Raw genomic sequence first — 25802 nt, 5'->3', positions numbered from 1 at the left:
ATAAAACTTGGTGGGCTTTAGTGTATTCACAGGTTTCAAAACCACTAGAGGCAAGCTTCAGAATTCTTAGCTCTGAAAGTCTGCGCCCACTGTCAGTCCAGTCCACACTGCCCCACAGCCTCTGTCCTCAGTTCCTAATCATATACTACATGACCTTGCGTGTGGCTTCATTCCCAGTTCAACACTCTTGCCTTATCCTTTCTTCCTGTCTGCTTTTTTTTTTTAAACTTTATTTTAAAAAACAAAGATAAAAGAAAAAAAATTTTTAAACATTTTTGCATAAATGTATACAAATACAATTGTGTCAGTGCTTGGCTTTTTTTTTTCTTTTTTTTTTTTAAGGTTTGATACTCTGCATTAAGGTCTTACTATTTACAATGAGCAAAAAGTACATGTAAAACAGGGTGTAACCTGAATTAGTCAACGTGTTCTTGGTGTGTAAGGATTGAGCATGACGTTTTGTTTTTTTTTTTTTTTCTTCCTGTCTGCTTAAAGCACTAAGTCACCAGGAATGAGTGTTGAGGCCTTGTCAGTTCTTCCCTGAGCCTGCATAGCCCTGCACGTGTGTGTGGCTGTCTAGATTTCCAGGAATAGTTTAGAGTTCAAAGTCCACAGAGACTCTTCCATTGTATATAATTTTTCTTTTAACATTTTGTTCAGCCTCTTGATAAGTACAATCTAATGTCACACCATGCAGCTGTGATTGTTAACAGTTGATATTGAATGGTTTTGTCAAGTGTTGTAACAATGAGTGATTCTGTGTCAGGTCAGAGAGAACCTCTTAGAATAGAGGCTTTTAACAACTTGCCAGTCAGCTCAAGTGAATGTTTTTTTGGGGTGACCTCTAAGCCTGTTTTGCCTTTTCTTGTGGCTGGCATATAGTTGATCAGAAATTGAAAAAATTAATAGGACAGGGCATGTTGACATACTATCTTTAATCCAAGCATTCAGAGGCAGGTAGATCCCTGAGTTCTAGGCCAGCCTAGTTTGCATGATGTTCACTGTTTGTGTTATATATCCTATTGTTTTTGACAACTGTACAGTGACATTTCCACCATGATACTGTTATTACAGGGTATTTTTGGGACTTTAACAATTCTCAGTTCTTTGCCTTTTGTCTCTCCATCCTTCCTAATACTGACAAATTGTTGATCTTTTTACTATTTATCTAGTTCTACATTTTCTGGAATATCACCTGATTGTAGACAAATGACTATAACTTTTTCAGATTGTCTCTTCTCCATAATATACTTTTGAAGTTTTAAGATATTTTCTGGTGTTTAGATAGCTCATTACTCTAGAGCTGAGTAATATTTTACTGTCTGCTTATATCACTGTTTGGTATTCATTCACCTATTGAAGGACATTTTGACTGCTTTTAAGTCTTAGCTATGAACATTTGTGTGAGGTTGTGTGGATATAGATTTTCAGTTCATTTGGGTGAGTGCCAAGTAGCATGGTTGATTGATTGGATGGTAACAGCATGCAAAGTGTTGTGATAATTCTCACAGCTTATTACTCCATTGAAAATAGAATGTATCAGAGACAGAATTATTCATGTAGTTTATCTTTCTCAGTAGAGCATCTGTGTTTAGAGTACCACATGCAATTTTTTTGTGATCTATTAGATGGGGGAGGTGGATACATGTCATGGTGCACAAGTAGAGGTCAGAGGACAATTTTGTGGAGCTAGGTCTCTCTACCTTTATATGGGTTCTGGGGAATCAAAATTAGGTCAATAGGATTCTGCAAGCAAGCGTCGTAACGGGTTGAACTGTCTCACTGAAGAAAGAAGCTGCTATATTGCTGTGGTCGAGTGCTATGGTGTTTTAAATCACCACCAGTTGCTTCCCACATCAGGCAGGGAAATGTCAGCTTAATCCTGAATAAGTTTTTGGTGCCAGGGATATAAATATAGAACTTACTCAAGTATTGCCAAGTGCATTTAGATTAAAAAATTCTGGGCTGCAGCATCATAGGGAAAGCGGGAAAGCAATAGGTAAGAGCACAAACTCATAAAGAACAAGAGCAGAAGGAGATATCTGGCAGGAAACGAGCTTTGAAAAACTCAGGTATTCCAGGACAGGACACATGCTTTGAAGAGACTGTAGTTAGCTTTCATGCTGGCTGGCCTTCTGACTGCACACACAGAGTATAGGCTTGCCTCAGTTTGCAAGGACTAGGACTGGATCTTTTCTCTATCTTTTTAGCTCCTGATGTTTTAGGAAATCTTATTAAAATAGTAGTCAGTCATTCAGCTGCAAGAACTCAGACTTTGCTGGGGCTGTAGCTTAGTGGTAGAATGCTTGCTTTGTGAGCACAAGGATTCAAACAGTGAAAGGAAAGAAGGATACAGGCAGGCAAATGAACAAGCACAGATGCTGGGAGCTTCACAGGACAGTGTGTGGAATTTACAAGAATAATTTAGAAAAGGCAGTAAGCAAACAAAACATGAGAACACCCCTTCCCTTCTTGCCTTCAGTGACAGGTAGGATCTTCTTTCATCTAGAATGCTGTTTTCTGTAAGCAACCATGAGTTATGAAAAGAAAGTGGCAAATTTAAATGCAATATCTAAAAAGCCTCTGAACACATTTATACATTAGATGTAAGAAAGACTTTGAACTTTTAAAATTGTGCTCAAAAGAATGAAAGGAAATTATGGACAAAGTGCTCAGGAAAACCAGGAAGAAACAGATAAAAGTTATAAAAGGAAATAAATAGAAATATCAAACCTGAGATACATATAGTGACTTATTCCTGTAGGTGCTGTAAGCCAGTACTTGGGAAGCTGAGACAGGAGGGTTTCAATAAGATTGAGATCAGCCTGGGGTACATGGTGACACCCTGTCACAAAACAACAAAACTGGAAACCGTGAAGCTGAAAAGAGCATTGACTAAAGTAAGAAACTGATCAGGGCTGTCACCATTTGAGCAGGTAGAAGAACCCATCTAGAGATGGTCAGTTGACATTACCTGTTCAGAGGACTAGAGAGCAAGGAATGAAAACAAATGAACACAGCCTTGGAGACCTATGCATCTATCATGTGGACCAGTGTGCATATAATGGAAGTCTGAGGAGAAAAGAGGTATAAAATCTTAAACAACAGCCAAACACTTTCTAAATTTAATGAATTTCTACGATTGAGATGCTCACAAGGTTCAGACTCCAAGTAGGAGTGAATGGACAAGATTTTGTGCCCATAATCATAATGTTATTTATTCACAAAAATGAAGTACTAATATGTGCCATAACATAAATAACTTTGAAAACTGTGAGACCAGTCAGATGTTGAAGGACAAATGTTGTTTAATTCATCCATTGATGTCCACAGTAGACAACAAATCTCTGGAAGCAGGAAGTCGGTTAAGTTGTTTCATGTGGTGGTGGGAAGGAGAGATGGAGCTTTATTGCCCAATAAACAAGGGTCTACTTTTAGCAATGTGGAGCTGGGTACTGAGGTGTTGGTCTAGTCCCAGCCACTTAGGAACTGGAAGTTACAATTTCTTAAGAACAGGTTAAAGATCAGCCTGAGAGACCTTGTCTCAAAAAAAGGTTTAGTGTCACATTCCATTGGATTATGCTCAGTGACATTGTTAAAATTATGACATATGTAAAATGTGCCTCAATTAAATAAAATCAAACCATAGTAACTGCTTATCTGCTAGGTTTGTTCAGACTAAACAAGTAGCAAATCTTACATGCCTGACAGTGCTGTGCATATAAATGCTGTTTTGCAAGCTGAAAATCTCTAGATCTGAGAGCTAAAGGTACTACACTATCAAATCCTAGATTATGAATTTAGTACATTTTGAAATTTATAAGAGGTAGCTTTAAGATGTAAGAGTTAATAGCAGAATGGTTTATTGCATTAGTTAATGACTAAGTTCAGGAAAGGTTCAGTAATTGTGAGTGGTAGAACATAGGATTCTTATGTCTTTGAAGTTACACATTTCTCAGCATCCTCCTTGAAGAGAGACTGGCAGAGATCAAAGTAGGGTTTCAGCATGATTAGTTGTTATAACCAGTGAATATGGAGTTGAAGGATGTGTTGGCTTATTTGGACCTGGAGTTGTGTGTCATGAAATCTGTTGCATTCTATGTTTCCTCTTGGGCTGCAGGACATTTTGGTTATTAGAGAAAAACTGACTCCTCAGGGCTAAAATGTATAAATGTGCAAAACCCGTTGGGTTTCCTAGATCACTAATGTTTACCTAGAGACCTCTGGGTAAAACCTCCTTTTAAGATCACATATAAAACTTCTTAATAACCTCATCAGAAACAATATAATGGCGCTTGCCAGTAAAAATACAATTGTAGTTGCCAGGATACAATGATGTTCGCAAGTTATCAAGGGTATATAGAATTAATGTCTAAGACTGATTGTTCTGTCAAACCTGTATATGCTTTACTGACTTCTAGAGATTGCAGTGATACACAGGTGATCTGGATGCTTCCCTACTTAAGGGGAAATGTCTTGGTTTCTCAGAAAATGAAAAGCATACAGTGCCCTAGGAGCCATGAGCTCTAGCCTGAAAAATCTGTGATGCATAACTATGAAAGCAGCTAGACCAGGTCAACTCCATGATTCCCTGCATCTCCAAATCTCCTTTTTCTTCCCATTTTAAATCTTGTTTGTAAAAACTCTTGAGTGAGGAAATCAATGGTCATTGTTTCTTCCAGTCAAGGGTTATTAAGAGGCAGTAATCACTGCCTTCCCACACACCCAGACTAGGTTAAGATAAGAACTTTTATTTAAATGTGAGACCGTGGCAGTATAGGTTCTGGTAGTTTGGGGAATTTGATTCAGGAGTGTGTGCGTGCGTGTGTGCGTTCATGTGTACATGTACACTCATGTGTATATTTTTTCCTATATTGACATCAAGAATGTTTTTATGTGATGTAAATAATTATCCTATTTATGAGTTAGATTAAATTCAATGATTTTTTAATTACATTTTTTAAAATAAATAAATTAAATTTAGACCTTTGTATAGCATAAGGACTGTGTTGTATCAATTCATGATCTTTCTTCTTTGCTGTGTGGCGTATAAGCTTGTCTTGTTGTGATGACCATTTCTGTGAACGAAAGCTGAAGGACTCCACCGCATTTCTGGGCTGTATTCTGAGATAGCGTTTCATACTGTATTATTAACTTGTGCTCTGCATTCTTGAGTCTTGAAGTTTCGATGCCCCCTTTTTCTCCCCAGGCAATGCATGAACCACTGCAGACTTGGCAAGATGCACCATACATTTTTATCGTGCATGTTGGCATCTCATCCTCAAAGGAATCGCCAAAAGAAAATGCACTAAGTAATCTTTTTACCAGTAAGTTCAATCCATGTCTTTTAAAAATATCTGCTATTTCTATTTGTCGCACACATGATCAATATGAAGTGGGAAAATTAAAAATATTTTTTACCTATAGGCACAACTCCACATACTTTCTATGAATCACAGATAGTTGGTTTTAGTTTGGCTTTCCTGCTGTGATTTTTTTTTTCCTTATAAAGGAAAACACTTAATTGGTGCTGGCTTACGGTTTTAGAGGTAGTCCATTGTCATCATGGCAGAAAGCATATTGACAGACAGGCAGACATGCTTCTGGAGAAGGAGCCTGCTATGAATATTTTTAATTAGTTTTTTTTTAATATTTTGAAGTAAAAATTTTAAAACTTGAATCTCCATGTTACAACTTGAAAATTTCAACTTAGTTGTCATTGATAATTTCTTAATGTCAAGAGTTTTTTTTTTTTTTTTTTAAGATTTATTTGACTTTTTAAAATTATGTGTTTATGTGCAGTTATATCCATGTGAGTCAAGGTTCCTGTATTGGATTTATGAGTGGTTGTAAGCCTCCCAACATGGGAGCTAGGATTTGAACCTGGGTCCTCTGGAAGAGGGGTTTGTGCTCTCACCTGCTGAGCAATCTTCCTAGTTCCTCAAGAATTTTTTTTTCTTCCTACCTTCTGTAACTACACAACTAACAGTCTTTATTTTTTCCCTGGAATTTTGCAGTAACTAGTCGTCGTTTCTCAGTGGTTTCCATTTTTGGCTTTAATGTGTATTGTGCAGTTTCAAACCTGACTCTGGTCCTTTTTTCCTGTTTGACTCTTACAAGTTTTCGTGATCACAAAGGAACTACATATAAACTGTTTTTATATCTTATTTTACTAGAAAGGGTATATTACTTATATAGATCACTATGAAATTTAAGTTTTTCTTTTTTTAATTTTCATTTGAAAGTGACCACTCATCTTGCAAAATCATAAAAAAAAAATGAGTTAGAAACTGTTAGGAAATAGTGATGATGAGCAGAGGACAAAAATATTGGGAATGCACTGTGTGAAGTAGTCGCTCGGGATGGGAGCTCAGGGACGGCTTTGTGAAGCAAGGCAGCCAGTCTAGTCTTTAGAGAATGTGAGTTTTGGAACTGAGGTCAGGCTGTAAGTGCTTGTAAAGTGTTTATAAGGAGGACCCTAGTCTTGAAAAAACCAACCAGCCAAATAAACAAAGACTGGAACTATGCATGAACTGTAAGAATAATTCATCATTTTCAAAAGTTATTACATCTAATGCAATTTTCACCATGATTGAAGTGCTTTGGAGTGATGAAACAGGTTCTGTCTGACTACTGAATCTATCAAATTAATTGAGATCTGTGTTTTGCCAGTGACTGTTGAAGTAAAGGGTCCTTATGAATACCTCACTCTTGAAGACTACCCATTGATGATTGTAAGTCAACATGTCTTTTTAACCTTGGCAGTAAATTAAGTTATTATGAAATTGTCTGTTTTGTACCAGTATCACAGTCAAAGATTATTCCAGTGCCTTTCAGAAAATGTTACTTGAGGTTTTGTGTTAATCTTTTAAATTAGATTTTCTTAGTTTATACTATGGGTGTGAGTGGTTTTTTGTTTTGTTTTAGCTTTTTACTGATACACAAAAATATAAACAAAAGTATTTATGTAAATACTGATGTATATATTGATTCATATATATACTGACTAATGATCAAATCAGGGTAGTTAGGGATATAAGTGTTTTGCCTATTGGATTTTGTACCATGTGAGCACCTAGTGCCTGCAGAGATTAGACAAAGGCATTGGATCCCCTGGAACTGCAGCTAAGGCTGGTTGTGAGCCCTTATGGGCAATCCAGGTCCTCTACCAGAGCAACAATTGTTCCTTACCACTGAGCCATCTCCCCAGCCCTTAAGTTTTTACTAGGCAGTGACCTTGAGAGAGTTTGTGTTGCTCTGCGGGACCCCTTTATCCGTGAGATGAAAATGTCAGCCTCAGTGGCCACCTCACAGCTCACATTTGGGCTCTAGAGCAGTGTATACCTAGCTCTGAGACCGTTCACAGTGACTAAAGCATGCATCTTCATTATGTGAGCATGCAGAGCGCATAACCTATGCCGAGGACCCTTGGTCTGTTTGCAGACTTGTGTTCATGATTCCTCTCCCTTCCCTTGCCTTTAATAGTTTCCCTCTTTAGTTGTCTTTCTTGACTCTTGACTACATCCCAGCTTGTCAGGCCTATGTTACCTTCACTTTATCATTGGATTGTGAGCTAAAAAGGCCCAGTCAGCGAAAGTAGTAGACCTTTTAAGGACTGGTCTTTCTGTAGTCTGCCTCTAGACTACATCATTCTAGATCTAGCCCAGATCAGTCTTTCTTATTTATTAGTATTACATGCTAGATATAGTTATTTTTCAGAGAAGGCAAAGACTGTTTGAAGTTTCTTTTATGCTTATTGTATGTTGATTTTAAATCGGAATACTTTGTTCTTGGCCCTAATTCTGCTTTTTATTTCATTCCCTATTGGGTAACAGTTTTTCATGGTGATGTGTATTGTATACGTACTATTTGGTGTTCTCTGGCTGGCATGGTCTGCCTGCTACTGGAGAGATCTCCTGAGAATTCAGTTTTGGATTGGTGCTGTCATCTTTCTTGGAATGTTTGAGAAAGCTGTGTTTTATGCAGAATTTCAGAATATCCGATACAAAGGAGAATCTGGTATGTTTTAAAAGGTGCCATTTTAAAAAAGATATTTGTTTATTTTGTGTACATGTGTGGGTCCCTGTGCATGGCATGCCTGTGGAGGTCAGAGAACAACTTGGGGGATCAGGTCTCCTCTCACCATGTGTGTACTGGGGATTGAATTCAGGTTGTCACGTTTGACATTAGGGACCTTTACCTACTGAACCATCTTACCAGACTCAAAGCCCTCCACCCCCTTTAAGGTTTATATTTTTAAATGATCTATATGTGGGTGGATGGGTGGTGTTACATGCACATAAGTGCAGGTGCATGAGGGGACAAAAAGGATCAGATCCCCATGCAACCAGAGCAGCAGTTTTAGGTCACCCGGTTGTAGGTGCTGGGGACCAAATTCAAGTCCTTTGCAAGAGCACTACATACTCCTAACTACTGAACTATGCATCTCTCCAGCCCCAAATTTGCCATTTTTTGATGCTGGATGAGATGCATACCAACTTCTCTCAAGTCGGTGGTGGTTACATAGGTCTGTCTTTCAGTTCTTTTTAAAATGACCAAAGCAGAGTTGTTGCCATTGTGACTTTTCCTTTTAATCTTGTATTTTGGGAATATAAAAATTATGTATGCTGCAAAAATGATTATGTTGAAACACACATGGGAAAGTGGTTCTTTAGGAAATTATTATCATAATATTTCTTAAAACGCAGTTGTGGTTGATAGCCAAGGCACCACTAAGAAAGAAAGAAAACATGGCCAATTTAATTGTATGCCACTGATTTCAAGACACATAGATTTTTGCACCTGTGTGTTTGGGGGTGCATCTAAGACTGGTAAAATACAGTAATATTAAGAAAATGGGAAGATTCCTATGGTTTAGTAAGGTTGACTGGTAATTACAAATATATTAGGTATGGTAGTTTATTGAAATAGTTTTGATTTTCTTTCAGATTGTTGTTAATTTTTATTGCAAGATATGCTAATAAGGTCTCTAGGTCTTTGGAGAGACTTGAAAATAACAGATGTAAAGTTAAAAACTATGCACATGCATGAAGATGTATGTGTGTGCCTTTCCATGTATAGCCATATTTTAGTTTGCCAAAGAAAAAGAAAAGAAAAAAAGGTAGGGAAATTGCCTTGATACTACCAACTTTCTGTATAGGGTAAGATGGTCTGCTAAGGTTTTAGGGAGGTTGGGTGAGTTGATGAATTGAGCACACCTAGACTGTTGTTCACACAGTGAGTTCATTAGTGATATTAGCTGTATGCTTATAGAAGTTGTACATATGTTCATTCTGAAAAGTGGTAGAGACCTACTTCTAGTACTTGTATTATGCATTTGGTTGAAACTGGAGCATAGAGCCATTTCTCTCTTTCACAGTCCAGGATGCCTTGGTCCTTGCAGAGCTGCTCTCAGCAGTAAAACGCTCACTGGCTCGAACCCTGGTCATCATAGTCAGTCTGGGATATGGCATAGTCAAGTGAGTATCTGCTGTTGAATGAAATGCTGATTTGATTGAAATATGCTGACTTCTGAAAAGGCTGGTTCTGAAAAGGTTGATGAAAGAAGTAGTTGTGAATTAGAAAAAAGTGTCTGAGGTTTTGCAGCAGTTTAAATGTTAGAAATGCTACATTTCATCTTAAAAACTCACGATGCATTTGCAGAAAAACTGCAGTGGCGCAAATAATGTAGAAAACCAAGCTTTACAGCAAATTCAGTGGCCACGTGAAGTGATCTCACAGATTATATTTATAAAAATACTTATGTGTATGTGTGTGTGTCTGTCTGTCTGACTGTGTCTTTGTGTGTGGGTGCCTGGAACTGGAGTTTGATATGGTTGTGAGCCACTATGAAAATACTGGGAATCGAACTCAGGGTTCTGCATAATAACAAGTACTCTAATCTGTTAAGCATGTCTTCATGCCACAAATGAGATTTTTTTATGGAAAGAATATTCTTGCTGTAATTGTTTTAAATTTTTTAATTTTTTTAAGTTAAAAAAAATTATTGACCCTATCTCAAAAAAAAAAAAAAAATGATTGCAAGGTGCAGTACTGTCATATCATGGTGGTACTGTCGTCATGGCGGTACTGTAGTCATGGCGGTACTGTCATATCATGGTGGTACTGTCGTCATGGCGGTACTGTGGTCATTGCATAGCCCGATGCTCCTTGCAGTGTACTCATCAAAATGATATGTGCATGGGATGGAACTAGTCATAGACTGGTTGTTGTTAGAACTGGATGACAGGTTTTATTTAATGTATATGAGTACACTGTAGCTGTCTTCAGACACACCAGAAGAGGCATCAGATCCCATTACAGATGGTTGTGAGCCACCATGTCGTTGGTGGGATTTGAACTCAGGACCTCTAAAAGAGCAGTCAGTGCTCCTAACCACTGAGCCACCTCTTTAGTCCTGAATGATGTGCTTTTTTAATGGGTGTTTTATACTGTTGAATGTTTCAAATTTCTCTCTTTCTTTCTCGTGTGTGTATTTGTATATATGTGTATATGTGTATGAATTGTGTGTGTGAGAGCGTGTGTGTGTATGTGTGTGTTACAGTAACTAACAAGGGATCAGATCTTGAGTTCTAGTATTTCTTGTCATCGTTTATAACCAACCAGTCAGGAGTGTTTTTTCCTTTCAGGAGTGTGTTATTCCTGAGTTGGTGCTCTATACTATTTGTATCTGATGCTGTTAATTAGTGTGTTACTGGTCTTGCTGCTTTTGTAATCAGTTGGTTTTCTCTTTGCTTCTCTTTTAGGCCTCGCCTTGGAGTTACTCTTCACAAGGTTGTGGTGGCAGGGGCACTTTATCTTTTATTTTCTGGCATGGAAGGAGTCCTCAGAGTTACAGGGGTCAGTATTGCTTAGAATGAATGAATTATTTATTTATTTATTCTTAGTCTGAGTTTTTGCAGTCAGTGTCATGTTTCTATTTTGAGTCAGTAAGCGGGTGTTAATGGGCTGCTCTTTCTGCCATGGGCTCTGACTTTCAGAGACATATTTAGGTTGAACATCCTTTTCTCGAGTGAAGTGTGAAGGAACCAAGAGTGTTTCACATTTCAGAATTTTTTGATTTTAGAATGTTTGCATAGCTCCTTTCGGTTGAGCATCCTTTAATCTAAAAATTCAACATCCTAAAATATAAAATCTGAAAACCTTGCATTGTTGTGGGCTTGGGGTTTTGAATTAGGAATGCTCATCTTGTATAGCTCAGATTTTCTAATCTCACCTATTTAAGCTTGATAAATTTAGCCTATGAGCTGTAATGAATATCTTCTTTCCACCTACCCCTAGATTGGTGATTATTTATTTTCCCCCCATTTACTAGCTCATCTAATCAAGGCAACAGTGTTCTCTGTTTGCCCAGAACTTAAGGTTTAAAAACTTAAATGCAGTTAAATTTCACATAGTCCATTTCCAAGGAAGATGTAGGCTTCCTGGTCCATTTCAGTTTTTTCATTTGTTAAAAAAAAATCATATTGTCATAACCCATTAGATACAAGTGCTAAATTCTATACATGTGGTTTTGCCCTTAGTAAAACTGAGTGCATTTAGTTTTGCGGCAGTTCCCTTGTGTACAATTCTTCATAATTGTAATTTGTTTTTTAAAACCACACTGTCCCATGCCCTGTCCCCGGAGTATAGTCTCTTTAGACATTTAACAAATTTAACCGTCTGTCAATTTCACTTTCTCTCCTCTACCATTACTATAGTATTTTTCTTACTCATTGGCTCTGGTAGTAAGCCTGGCCCTCTCTACAATTGATGCCTGTATTATTTTATGGATATCCTTTAATATTTCTCTGGTGATTGGGTTGTTAGAATTATATACAAAACATCTTAGATACAGACTTATAGAAACTAGGAATGTTGTTTTGTAGAAAGGTCATTACTTATGTTTTAGAGTAAATTATGATTAGTAACATTTCATTATGTTACTCTGAGAATCAATAATTCTTAGTATGTTAATGATGCAATAATTTAAAATGTGAGAGATACCTTTTTAAAGATTTTAGTCTAAAAATAATAGTAGAAAATCAAGATGGGATAGGATCGTAAATACAAGGGCTTTTTTATGGTGCTCTCACATGGGAAGACTATGGGAGCATTTTATAGCAGTTTTGATGAATTGAGAATAATTGAAAGTTTGTATGAATCATTTATAGCTGCATGCTGTCTGCATTTATAGAAAGGGAGGAGTGTTTGCCAAGTGCTAGAGTCCTTGTGCTTTTTTTGGGTTCATATGCAGACCCGTTCCCACTGACTGTAAATACAGTACCGTATGCTGGTCCCTCTTTCTGCTCTGTTCATCTGTTTTCATCCTCTTTTTCTTTGTCTGCAGGCCCAGACTGATCTTGCTTCCTTGGCCTTTATACCCTTGGCTTTCCTAGACACTGCCCTGTGCTGGTGGATATCCTTCTTATTGGCTTGTTTGGTGGCCATTCATTTTCTCCCTTTGGAGATGGGCTTCCATTAATCTTTCTGTTGATTTCTCCTTGGTCTGGGAAGTGATTTATTTTATATGTGAATGGCCTGAGGGCTCAGGTAAGCAGTTGGTTTTTGTTTGTGTGTGTGTGTGTGTGTGGTTTTTTTGTTTTTTGTTTGTTTGTTTTTTTTTTTTTTTTTTTTTTTTTTGGTATTGTCATTCTTAAAAATCACAGAATTTAGTTGTTAAGAACAAAATAAAAACTTCTGCCTTCTTTTTTTAAAATGGACCTTGATTTTGGGTTTGTTCTTTGTGTTAGAATCTTGGGCTACTCTGGTCTTTCTCTTTTTTTAGTCTTTACCAATTATGAAATTCTTTGACACCTGTAAAAAGAACTTGATCCCTAAGATATGTTAGGAGCTATTTAAGGGAGTTGATCTCCCTGTCTTGTAACTAGAAAGGCAGGTTTTAGCCCTGAAGGGTGAGCTTCTACTGAGAACCTGCCTTCAGAACAAATGTTGATTCAGTCACAAAGTGAAAGTAGATAAACAGGTTTCTATTCCTGTTCCTTAAATGTTTGTGTAGTAGTGAGTTGACTCTTGAGTTCAAGTTTTTGGAATTTATCTTGTATGAGTATTTTAAATTTGGTTTGTCTTAATGTATATGAGTGTATATGTGCAGTTGTGTAACATTTTTGTCCTGATAGGTTGTGATAGTTATAAAAACAATATGAGTGGGGTGGTGGTGGTACACACCTTTAATCCCAGCACTTAGGGAACAAAAGCAGGCAGATCAGAGTTCAAAACCAGCCTGATCTACAGAATGAGTTCCAGAACAGCCAGGGATACACAGAGAAAACCTGTTTTGAAGGGAATAAAAGCATAATATGAACAAAATTATAACTGTGCAAATTTGAGTAGATTGCCATATAACCAAAAAATAAAATAAAATAAAAGACGGAAAATCAGGTGTCTGGGTCCAGATCACCAAGTACTGGGAGAGGGAAGGGTAAGGTGGGCTTAGGAATCAGGGAGAGGGCTGAAGAAATGGCTCAGTGGTTACGAGCACTAACTGCTTTTCTAGAGGTCCTGAGTTCAATTCCCAGCAACCACATGGTGGCTCACAGCCATTTGTAAGGAGATCAGATACCCTCTTCTGGTGTGTCTGAAGACACCTACAGTGCACTTACATATAATACATAAGTAAATCTTAAAAAAAAAGAAGAGTTAGGGAGAGCCTTGACAAACACAGTGAGCTCCAGCTCCCTTTATTTTTCTTAATTTTGTTTCATTTTCCAAAAGGAGTTGCCAGTCAGTGTGAGCTGCTTGATTTGGGTGCTGGGAATCCTAACCCTGGTTGTCTGCAAGATCAGCATGTAGTCTAAACTGCCGAGCTGGTTCTCTAGGCCCTTACTTTATTTTTAAACTTAGATTTGTTGAAGTGGGGAATGCGTGCCACAGTGCACATATGAATTCAGAGGATGCCTTCTTAGAAAGTTTTCTCCATCACTTCATGTGGCTTCTGGGGATGGAGCTCAGCTTGTCAGGCTGCATTGCTGGGTGGCAAGCATCTTCACGGCTGAGCCTTCTCAGCCGCAGTGCCTTTTCTGTCTGTGCCTCTGATACTTAGGCAGGAGAGCAGGCATCATCTGTGGTGGTCATCACTTCCCTTTTGTCTTTCCGAGGGAGCTCCTACTTGGGAATAAAGTTCTTTAAATGAAGTCTCACTGCTTGGTAGCTGACTGGCCTGGATCCTCAGACTGATGTTGGGTCCTCTTACTTAGCTCACAGCAGTGTAAGCAGCTGCTGGTGCTACTTGGGGACAGAGTATAGGACTCTGGAAAGCTGTGGACCCATGTGATTAGCTGGGCCAGAGGAGGACAAGAATGCCCCCTTAAACAGAAAGGTGTTAGCCTGCCCCATGCATGTGACTCACTTTATCATTGCCATGACTGTTTTTATATTTTACAATTTTCCTAGCAAACCTATATTTTTCTTTGTATTTTCCATGTATTTTCCCTCTTATTTCTTCATTCTCATTCTCACTCTAATTTTTTTCTGTGTCTTAATGAAATGACTTTTCTCTTTAGTCACAGTGAAGTTGTAGTATTTGTGAGAATAAGTGAAAATAAGAGCTGAAGTCTCCTAGATTTGTAACTTTAGAAGAATGATCCTAGTTCCTCAACCCGAGAATTGATTTACTTACCTTTTGAATGTTTAATTCCTTGACTTGCAAACACATATTCATTAGCTTGACTCAAACCATGAAGCTGTTAAAACTTCGGAGGAACGTTGTAAAGCTCTCTTTGTACCGACACTTCACCAACACACTTATCTTGGCAGTGGCAGGTAAGTTTGGACAGTTTTAAATGTTACATCATGATCCTGTAGTTTCCTTTAGAACAGAAATTATCTTTATTTTTTATTTGTGTGGTGTTTTGCCTGCATGTGTCTGTGCACCACATCTGTACCTGAGGCAGTCATGACAGGGTATCAGATCCCCTGTAACTGGAGTTATGGACAGTTGTAAGGCATGTGGGTACTAGCAACTGAACCTAGGCTTTCTGGAAAAGTAGCCAGTGCTCTTAACTTCTAAGCCAGAATAGAAATTGTTAGCCTGAGAGGGCCAATGGTAGTTAGAGAAAGCCTTGTTTTTCATTCAAGGAAAGCAGTCAAAATTCGGGTACTTTAAAATATTTATGATCTTTTTAAAAAAGATGAAGAGTAGGGGAGATGGCTTAGCCAGTGCTTGCTGTGTAAGTGTGTAAGGACAAGTTTGGAGTCTGGGTCTCATGCAGAAGCCAGGTGTGGGGTTGGGAGGTGGCTTGATAGAGAAGTACTGCCACACAGGCATCAAGACCTTAGTTCAGATCCCCAGGACCAGTGTAAAAAGCCCGATGCCAGGAAGGCAGAAACAGTCCCTGGAGCCCACTGCTCAGTTAGTCTGCCCAAATTGGCGAACTATGAGTCTACCTGATCGCTGAGCTCCAATTTCAGTGAGAGACACTTCCTCAGAAAAGGGAAATCACTTTGATAATACAGGGAAAGCCATATGTTCTCTTAGCTGTTGCTCTGATTCCTAAGGTTACTGAGTAGCCAGGTGATAAAGACAAAATGATTGCAAAACTGTTTACAGAAAGTGTTGGCAGTGGTATGTATCATGGGCCTTGCTTATGGCAGGTGTTTATAAATAAATTTGTAATGAAAATAACTAAGTGATAGTAGTGTTTTGGGTCGGGAATATAGGATTATATTTATTCAGGATCAGTAAGTGTTATTTGGGTGTAAACTGCTGTTTGTGTCTGACTGGGGTTTCATTTCCTGCTAGCGTCTATTGTGTTCATCATCTGGACGACCATGAAATTCAGGATAGTGACTTGCCAGTCGGTGAGTTATGAATGAGTATGATCCAGTAGATTATATTATAGTCCATGATTCTTAGAATGTAGGGCTGAGGTTCTCCTCCTAAGTAGTCTGTGCTGTCATATGTGTGAGACACTGGCTAGTTTATTTATTGGTCTTAGGGATTGAACCCAGGCCCTTTTGCATTCTAGGCAGGAACTTTGCCACTAAGCCATCCCCCCAACCCCTTCTGGTATGTTTTATATGACTATGCTTGTTATTTTTTTGTGAATGGTAGCCACAGTCTGTCATGTTTCAAGCTTGCATTAATTCAGAATCTCAGGAAGTACTGAAAACCATGCATGAATGATGCTAATCTGAATAAAGCTGTGTTCTTTGAATCTGGCAGAGGCTGTGAGCTTTAGGATCTCTGGAGATAGGCAGTGCATTCTTTTGGTCTCACTGGTAAATGACAAATGGCAGTTGTAAAATTGGCAATAGGACCAGTCATAATGGCACACACTTTTAATTCCAGCAGGGGGATTAGAAATTTAGCCTAAACTGGGTGCAGTGATGTGATGAACAACTTTATTCTCAGCACTTAGGACTCAGAGACAGGCAGGTATCAGTCAGAGGCCAGCTTGGTTTCTCATGTATGTCATCATTTAAAAATTAGTATCCAGGACTGGAGAGATGGCTCAGTGGTTAAGAGTACTGGCTGCTCTTCCAGAGGTCCTGAGTTCAATTATCAGCAGCCACATGGTGGCTCCCAACCATCTGTAATAAGATCTGATGCCCTCTTCAGGTGTGTCTGAAGACAGCAACAGTGTAATCATATACATAAAATAAACAAATCTCAAAAAAAACATATAGAGCCTCCTTTAAAAAAAATTAGTATCCAAATGTTACTTTTCCTGAGGATTCTGGGAGCTGTGACACTTTGACAGGTGCTCTCTGCAGCTTGCTGGCACCTTTGCTGTAGTCACAGTACGTATGACAAAGTAAGAAACTACTTTTTCCCAAGTTGATAGCCCCAGTATTTGCCAGTCATCTAGCACAGTAGCTTTTAGCAAACACAGATTCAGGGATTTTTGTTTTATACTAAGGGGTTGTGAACAATGATCGTATACATAAAGTGTTGTGCATTTCCCTCATACTGCAGGACTGGCGGGAGCTGTGGGTAGATGATGCCATTTGGAGATTGCTGTTTTCCATGATCCTCTTTGTCATCATGATTCTCTGGCGACCATCAGCAAATAACCAGAGGTACTTGGACTCCCCTTATTTATTCTGCTACCAGGATGACCCCTCCGTCAGATAGGGGCGGTATATTAGGGAAGCTGTCAGGACTGTGTCGCATAGTGGAGATTAGTAGACACTCCTTCGGCTCTTCTGTTAACAAGACATCCCAAGACCAAGTTCTCAGCACAAAGAAGATTTATTCACCCCAGAGGGACACATAGCAGGGAATAAGAGACAAAGACAAGAGATGGAGGATGAGGGGGAAGAGATAGATAGAAGATGAGGGGGGAAAATAAGGAAACAAAGGAGAAGGGGTGAGGATATTTGTCTTAGAGAACTGTGTCTGTATAGAGAAGAGACAGATGTGCCTCATAAGAAAATGGTGGTATATAAAGGTAAAAGAGGAAAGCCCATGTTAGGATGGTTTTTTTTTGATTGGACAGATTAATTAGGGTAGCCACAAGGGGGATTTTGATTGCTGGACTTCAGTATTTTGATCACCAGACCTTGGTAGTCAGCTTCAGGGGGAGAATGTGGTCAAATAAGGGACTAGAACTTGGTTACTAGCTGTAGGATGCAATCTAAGGAAGTTAGCAAGGAGGGAAGGCCTGCTAGGGCCATGTTTATCATGCTCTGGCCTACTAGAGCTCTTCAGTTCTGGCATCCTGTCTCTTTAGGTAAATTCAGAAGAAAATAATTGAGAATCTCCCTGTGGGCCTTGTCTAGCTTAGGATGATGACAGGGTGAAGTGAAAGTCTGGAATGACTCTGGAGTTGAGGTCATCACGTAATGGTATTTGTTCAGTGCAGGCAAGTCCTGGTTAGGAGCTGCTCCATCCTTATCAGCACCCACGCCTTTGTTCCCATTCCTTTTCCCTCTCATATTTAGATGATTAAGAGCTTATGTTAAGCTACGTAACCCAAAAGGGGGAGAGTAAGAGCTTAATAATCAGATATGCAAATAAAAACTGGGAAAGAAAATATGCTCTTATGTGTGTTCACTAGGGGGAAAAGTCAAGTAATATTGAAAAGCTAGGAAAGAAAATAAAAGAGAACTGAAAGAATTCTGGTAGAGAGGAATGTACAGCTTTGGGAGACCCTATTATATCTGTCCTTTGTTTCTCATTAGCAGTAATTAGATTTAAAGGTTTCCTTTCCTCTGTCTTTAAAATTTTTTGCATTACTGTCTTGCTTTCTTTTCCCAACATTGCCTGGATTCTTTATGACTTCATGTTAATTTGTTTTAGTTATGTTAATGGTGTTATATATGAGGAGAATTAAACTTAAGATAAGGTGTAATAAAGCCCTGTATATCAATGATGTATTCTTTTTTTAAAAGATTTATTTATTATATATAAGTATATAAGTACACTGCAGTTGTTTTCAGACACACCAGAAGAGGGCATAGGATCCCATTACAGATGGTTGTGAGCCACCATGTGGTTGCTGGGAATTGAACTCAGGACCTCTGGAAGAGCAGTCAGTGCTCTTAACCGCTGAGCCATCTCTCCAGCCCCAATGATGTATTCTTAACATCCCCTTGTCCTGTCCTCCCCACCCTATTGTGTGACAAAATTTTTCCTTGGAAAACATGTCTACACACCTCAGATAGAGAACAACAGACCAAAGTACAGACACCACCAAACCACTTTGGTGAATCAGTGAGTTTATTGTGGTTACTTACAAGAATATGACTGAGGGGTTACTTACAGGATCAGAAATGATTTACAGACAGCTGCATTAGAAAAACCCACCCTAGCATGGGTGACAGCTCAGAAACCCAGAGTTTCTGTTGTGGCTCAATTACTTACAGCTGTGAAACTGACTTACACTTAACATCCTTCCTGGTGGTTAGGCTAATACCGTTAGTTTTCATTTCCTGGTTAGGTCAGAACTAACATGGATTTAGTTCTCACATGAGATAGCCTGCAGCCCCTTTTACAGACCACACTGTTAGAACCCAAGGGAACCAAAGATTTCTATAAAGCGAGGACCTTCTGGTCAGGTGGTGTGACACACAGTTTTAAAACCAGCTCTCAGGAGGCAGGGACATGAAGATCTCTGAGTTTGAGGCCAGCCTGGTCTACAGAGTGAGTTTCAGTTATAGCTAAGGGCTACACAAAGAAACCCCAACTTGAAAAAAACAAAAGAACAAAAAATAAGGCATGAATTAAATAAGGGTTTAACTTATGAAGGCATGGAGATCCTCTCACAGTTGCAAGGGCAGAAATCAGACCTCCTTTTGAATAAGATTGATTCTTCAATATAGAGATGCTCTAACACTTACATGACAGACACAGAAGTACCATGAATATACCTAGCATATAACAGAGCCAGTTTGTGGCAGGGATATCTTTAAGTAAAAAATGAATCTGTCTTCTAAAATTATTGCAGTTACAGGTTCATGGAGATGGCACATCTAGTACAGACCCCTTTACCACTGTGCCTGGTGACCTGAGTTCAGTTCCTACCATTCATGAGACTTGACTCCTGTAATTTGTCCTCTGACCTTCATGCACACACACATACACACACACACACAACACCCACATCCCCCACACGAATGAATGAAAACATTATATAATTATAGTTTTTGATGCTGTAACTCATTTAACCCTTTAATTTGTAATACTTGATAATTAAAAGGATAACTGTGTATACTCTGTAGCACAAAATAAGCTGGCTACTAGTAAGTCCATTTCTTCCTTAGGCAGCCTTTTGACAAAATGGTTATACCTTAAGGATTCTTTAACTCACCCTCCAGTCACATTGGTTATCAAAATCTGTGTTATAATTCAATCGTGTAGTATCTTGTATGAAACTAGGGTTATGCTAGATTTAAGGTAGTTGCTCTGCTTTTGGGGTGGTGGTATCTAGGGTCTTATATAGTCTCCTTGGCAATAATCTCTGTCTTATTTTTCATTCTTACATTGGTATGTGGGCTTGGCCTTATTTATTACATTAAGTAGAGGTTGTGAGGGGAGCCTCTTTGTCTTACTCTCACTTCACATGTTTTTCAGACACTAGCCGAGATCTTTACCAGTTAAGTTAGCCACAAGAAATTTTAAAACAAAAGAAAATGAAAGCGTTAGGTAACAATGAAGTATGAAGTACAGAGTGAACTTCAAGCCTTCTAGGGACTGCCCAGGCGTCACAGGGTGCCCATTTAGGCCTCAGCAGTGTCATGTGCAGACTGAGATTTGAAAATGCGTGCAACATTTAAAATTAGGCCTTGGTTTTGTTGTTGTTTTTTTTTTTAACTCCACTTGAAGGCTAAAGTTTTAAATTAAAGCTATTTTCCTGTGTGTAATATTTGTCTTTGAAATATGTCAGGTATTGTTTTAAGTACTTCGTAGTGAGTTGATTTTTGTGGAAGTTTTTATTTAATAAGAGACAGGGTTTTGCTGTATCATCCAGACTAGACTGGCTTTGAACTCGCAATTCAGCCTCAGCCTCCCTAGTGCTGGATTACAGCTCTGTGCTGTTCACCCTACTTGACTATACTTTTCAGAAAGTACCACTGAGTGGCTCTGACTCCCTTTCTCTCTAGTGCATGAGGAAGCTAAGAACCTGTCTACAGTCTCAGGTAATCTGTGGCTCATGCTGTCGGGCTACTCAGAGATACAGGCATGAAAGAGCTTTGTGAAGGGGAGGAGGCGTGGCAGTTTCTCCCAAGAGAGGCTGTTCCCTCGTGGCACTCCACTCTGTTCTCTGTTTTGTCAGGTTCGCCTTCTCACCGTTGTCAGAGGAAGATGAAGAAGATGAGCAGAAGGAACCAATGCTGAAGGAAAGCTTTGGTGAGTTTTGCAGAAAACTCACTGTTCAGATTTGTGCTCTCAGTATTTTTTTCAAAGAAAATAATCTTAAAAGGAAAAATAAGACTCATGAGTTCTTCATTTGGAAAAGTTAGAGTGGAGAGGGAATAACAAGATTTTAAGGTGACCTTGATAAACCGAGTGATGTTTCAGCATTAAATGTCTAGGTTTCTTGTAGAAGTAAGACACACATTTGGCTTTGAACTTTTTATTGCAAAGGTTAGGGTAGGGAAATACCTGATGATATCTGATTAGGTAGTAAGCTTAAATCTCTGAATATGGTTTTGCTTTTGTTGCTGGTGTGAAGAGAGTTCATCAATCTATGGGGGTGGGGGGTGTTTTTCTTTATTTTTGCAGAAGGAATGAAAATGAGAAGTACCAAGCAGGAACCAAATGGGAATAGTAAAGCAAGCAAAACAGTAAGTGGGTGCTTTCCTTCCCTTGGGATCTTGGCCTGGCCTGTGGCCCACAGTGGAAACTAAGATGGCAGTGAATGGGCCTTAATGCTGATTTTAGTACGTACAACATTTCCGTTTCTCTGCATATGGGTATGATTGAAATAGGATATGTGTTATGCCTGTGTGCAGGTCAAACAACTGTCACAAGTTGATTCTCTCTTGCTACCATGTGAATTCTAGGGATTGAGTCCAGCCAGGTCTTCAGCTTGGTAGCAGCCATCTTCCTAACCTACATTTACCTCTGTAACACATACTTACCTGAAGCAGTTATTGTTATCTCTAGCAAAATTCCAGTGACATTTTTCACAATCATCTTTTTAAAAAGCAACTGCAGTATTCGTAAGAAACCACAAAAGTAAAAGCAAAACACTTTGTAGTTGAAATGTTCTTGAGAAAAAGAACAAAGCTGAAGATATCAAACTAATTTGGCTTCAAAATGTAGCACAGTGGGACTTCAGAGGCTGCTCTGCTCTGTGGGTAAAGCATCTCTGTGTAAGCATAAGGGTCTGAGCACAGATACCCAGGCCCAGCATCAAATGCCCAGGCGACCATTGTTTGCAGGCCAACCCATCTAGCTAATCGGTGCACTCCAAAGTCAGTGAGAAAACTTGTCTCGGAAAATAAGGTGGGTGTAAGATGGCTCAGTGATTAAAGGCTTGTGCTGCCAAGCTTGGTGACCTGAGTTTTAGTAGAGAGAACTAACTCCCCCAAATTGTTTCACACAACTATAAATGGATAAATACAAGTTTTTTTAAAAGGCGAAGAATGATTGAGAAAGACAAATGTTGATATCTGGCCTGAGTGCATGTATACTCATACATACCTGCACATACATGAACACATAGATACTTACATGTACATGGAGTGTTCCACAGGGCACTAATGCTAGTTCACAGTAGAATATGTTCAACATGTGTGAATCCCAGGTGTAACTCACAGGACAAATAAAGCCAACCTATAGAGCCACTGTAATCAAAACCGTATGGTGAACAGATGGAACAGAGTAGAGAGCCCAAAGGGTAAGCTTGCACATTTCTGGTCACCTGAATTTTGACAGAGGTACTAAAGACACATAATAGGAAAAGGAAAGTTTTTTGGTTTTTGTTTTCCAATCGGTGTTGAAGAAACTAGAATTCTATTCAAAATGAATTAGAGGCTGTTCAGTTGTAACGTACCAGCCTCAGGAATAAAGTCCTAGGTTAGATCCCCAGTACCATAAATGGGATGAATTGTAGGGGGTTGCTGATTGTGGTCTTAAATGTAAGGCCTGAAACTGTAAAACTCAACTCAAAGAAGAAAACCAGAGAGACACTGCATCGTACTGATCTGCATAAAGAGATTTGTATTGAGCAATCCTCAAAATGAAAAATAAGACAGTTCTCATAGAATTTCCTCAAACCAAAAAGCTGCTATATGGCAGAGCAAACAGTCAACAGGAATGACTACACAACCACAGAATGAGAGAAGACATGGCTAATATGTATAAGGAACTCAAAGTAAGGCAGTAGCAGAAAACCATGCTGATTAAAAAGAGGCAAAGGCCTTAAATAGAAATCCTCAAAAGAAGACATTACAAATGTATATTTTTAAATCCTCACTACAAATAATCAAGAAATGCAAAATAAAACCACAATGAACTATCACCTTTGTGTTCTGCTGAATATGAATTAGTGTGGAGAGTTCCTGAAAAATCAAAGTAAAGCTACTTACTCTGTGATCCCGTAACCCTGCTATTGGGCATGCAGTCACAAGTCTGTGTGCTGAAAGTATGCCTGCATATTTAGGCTAATTGTTGCAGCCTCAGTAGCAAAGATACTTCAGTTAAGTTTCACTCAGTGACCTGAGGATGCTCTGCCTTTAATCCCAACACCTAGGAGTAAGAGGCAGGCAAATGTCTGAGCTAAAGGCCAGCCAGGGCTACACAGAGAACCCTGTCTTACAATCAAGAACATTTCACTCAATGGATGACTTAATGAAGTGTGTACATGTACAGGCAAATACTGTTTATTCTTAAAATAGAAGGAAATCCTGACATTTTCAGGAACTGGTGAACTAGAAGACAGTCAAGCCCAGAAAAACAGTTGTTGCATGAGCTCTTATTTGTGAGCTGTAATAATGTTGTGGTCACAGGAAAAGACTGAGTGGTAGTTAGGATGAGGACATGTAGGCATAATGTTACTGTGCACTGTAAAGATCATTCTTGTGTTCTGTGCCCCCCATCTGGTTGCAATCCTTATTCTGAGAATCTCCTGTCTCAGTGTTGTGTAAACATTGCTTTCTAATTATTCCCTGATTAGTCAGTAAAGAGCTGAGCAGCCAATGACTGATCAGGGGAGAAAAATGGTTGGGCTTCCTTCCAGCCAGGGGAGGGAATGGGGAAAAAAAAAAAAAAAAAAAAAAAAAAAAAAAAAAAAAAACGAGAAAACAGCTGGAGCAGAGAAAGCTATAGAATGTAAGTATCTTGGGAATTATGTCTGGAAGATGGCTAGATTTGCTTAGAGAACTCAAATAGATTAATACTGGTTAGTTGTTGTGCCCTAAGGCTGTTAAGTAAATAAAACAGTCCAGTCTCCATTATTTGGGAACTAGCTGACTTAAGACAAAACTGTAACATTTATAAATTAACATTAATGGGATATTAGGGAGATGTTAATCAAAGGTATTTGAAGAAAACAGTTTAATGGAATTTTCTGTCAGCCTCATTTGTTATGCATGTGTGCTGTGTAGGATAACAAAAGGCTGCTAGAAGAATAAAGGTCTTATGAATTCATATCTATTCTTGAGACATATTTATTGGTATGTTTTAGTAATAGCTGGTATTTATATGTTCCCAGCAGGAAGATGATTTGAAGTGGGTAGAAGAGAATGTTCCTTCTTCTGTGACTGATGTGTAAGTTTTTGAATTATTATATTAAGAATCCTGTTTCAGTGTTAATATTACTTTATTATTGTTTTCAGTGGGTAAACAGGATTAGTGAGAATATAAAGTATCAAGGGATTGTTAAAATATTAGGAGTAACATGAAAACAAAAGCAATTAGGACTACTCATTTGATTGATATTTCTGTGTAGAAAGATTTAGCTCTAGGTCAGTTTAAAATCCATAGGCTAGTTCTTTTTAAACTTCGGAATTCCTTCCTGGAGTTGTAATGTCAATGAGACATTGACCCTGCCACTCTGTAGAGTTTGTTTTATTTTTTTATCTATAACTTGAATGATTCTGATTATTTCACTAGTTATTCTGTTGTCCTTCATGAACAGTTTTTGGTCTTATTTAATATTATGTTTCTCTGCAGAGCACTTCCGGCCTTGCTGGACTCAGATGAGGTTAGTGATCAAATCATGGACTTTATCTTGGTTGATCTGGTAACTAAATAGCCACTGGTGAATTCTCCATTGACAAAGAATCTTATCTGTGTACTGATGATGGACTGGTTTGCCTGGTTTTCAAGACAGGAATGGACATACAAAGATTCCTTTCTGTGTATCTGTGTGTACATAGTCCCTTTTCCTGAGTTACACGGTCAGCCTTATGAATGTTTTCATTTAAAAGTTGAGTAACAAGCCAGGTATAGTGATGCTCACCTTTAATCCCAGCTCTCAGGAGGCAGGCAGAGCTCTGAGCTTGAGGTCAGCTTGGTCTACAGAGAGCCTTGGTCTAAGACAGCCAAGGCTATACAGAGAAACCTTGTTTAGAAAAACAAAGGTGGGTAACAGACAGTGAACTCTACTTTGTAATTCTTCTGACTTTAGGAAATTCGGCTTTATCCTATTGTCATCTTGGTATATCAAGGAATAGTGTTGAGAAAGGAACAAATTAGAAGTTTTTCAAGTTACCTGTCACTAAATTCAGCATTTCTATGCTTCTGTTCTATAAAATATTATAATTAGTATCTCTAATATTTATGTGTGTGGGTGTTTTTCCTGCATGTGTGTCTGTATCACTTGCATGTCTGGTGCCCTCAGGGTCCAGAAGAAGACATTGGATCCCCTAGAACAGGCGTTGCAGGTGGTTGTTAGCTAGCATGTGGGTTCTGGGAAGTGAGTCGGGTGTCCCTAAAGAGCTGCTGGTTCTCTTCCTGCTGAACCTTCTCTCTGTATAGTTCATTGAGAAGCATTCACACAGTGTCTGTCTTAATGTGGCCTAGGCTTATGGAACTAACTATATATATATATCTTTTAAATGTTGATTTCTCGTATGGCTCTCTAAGTTTAACTTCTGTGAACCTCTTCTCCTTCAATGGCACAAGGGATGCCATCTTAAAGTCCTAGTGTCCGAAGAAATTTATTTTTTTTCAAGACAGGGTTTCTCTGTGTAGCCTTGGCTGTCTTGGAGCTTACTTTATAGACTAGGCTAGCCTCAAAGTTAGAGATCTACCTGTCTCTGACCTCTAAGTGCTGGGATTAAAGGTGTGCACACCGCTTTGCCCCAAAACCTTACCATCTTTTTTTTAAAGTGTGCAATCCGTGTGTGTGTGTGTGTGTGTGTGTGTGTGTGTGTGTGTGTTTGTGTAG

At 38.8% G+C, this 25802-nt stretch overlaps 1 protein-coding gene across 2 annotated transcripts in view; it reads left to right on the top strand.

The window, feature by feature from the left end:
* Positions 1-25802, top strand: part of TMEM87A (transmembrane protein 87A) — a 40091-nt gene that overhangs the window by 12545 nt on the left and 1744 nt on the right. The window contains exons 7-19 of one of the 2 annotated variants that reach the window (XM_080931478.1): positions 5210-5327; positions 6673-6734; positions 7836-8019; positions 9380-9479; positions 10767-10860; positions 12350-12422; positions 14677-14781; positions 15761-15819; positions 16937-17040; positions 20739-20812; positions 21188-21249; positions 24126-24178; positions 24584-24614. In XM_080931478.1, the coding sequence (XP_080787604.1) occupies positions 5210-5327; positions 6673-6734; positions 7836-8019; positions 9380-9479; positions 10767-10860; positions 12350-12422; positions 14677-14781; positions 15761-15819; positions 16937-17040; positions 20739-20812; positions 21188-21249; positions 24126-24178; positions 24584-24614 (1119 nt within the window). Of the gene's footprint in view, positions 1-5209; positions 5328-6672; positions 6735-7835; positions 8020-9379; positions 9480-10766; positions 10861-12349; positions 12423-14676; positions 14782-15760; positions 15820-16936; positions 17041-20738; positions 20813-21187; positions 21250-24122; positions 24179-24583; positions 24615-25802 lie in introns of both variants that reach the window. The other variant, XM_080931477.1, reaches the window with a different exon arrangement.

Source organism: Micromys minutus (assembly GCF_963924665.1).
Source record: "Micromys minutus genome assembly, chromosome: 17".
In the NCBI taxonomy this organism is placed as follows: Eukaryota; Metazoa; Chordata; class Mammalia; order Rodentia; family Muridae; genus Micromys; species Micromys minutus.
The sequence above is the reverse complement of the archived record's forward strand: the minus strand, read 5'-3'. Positions and strand labels throughout refer to the sequence as shown.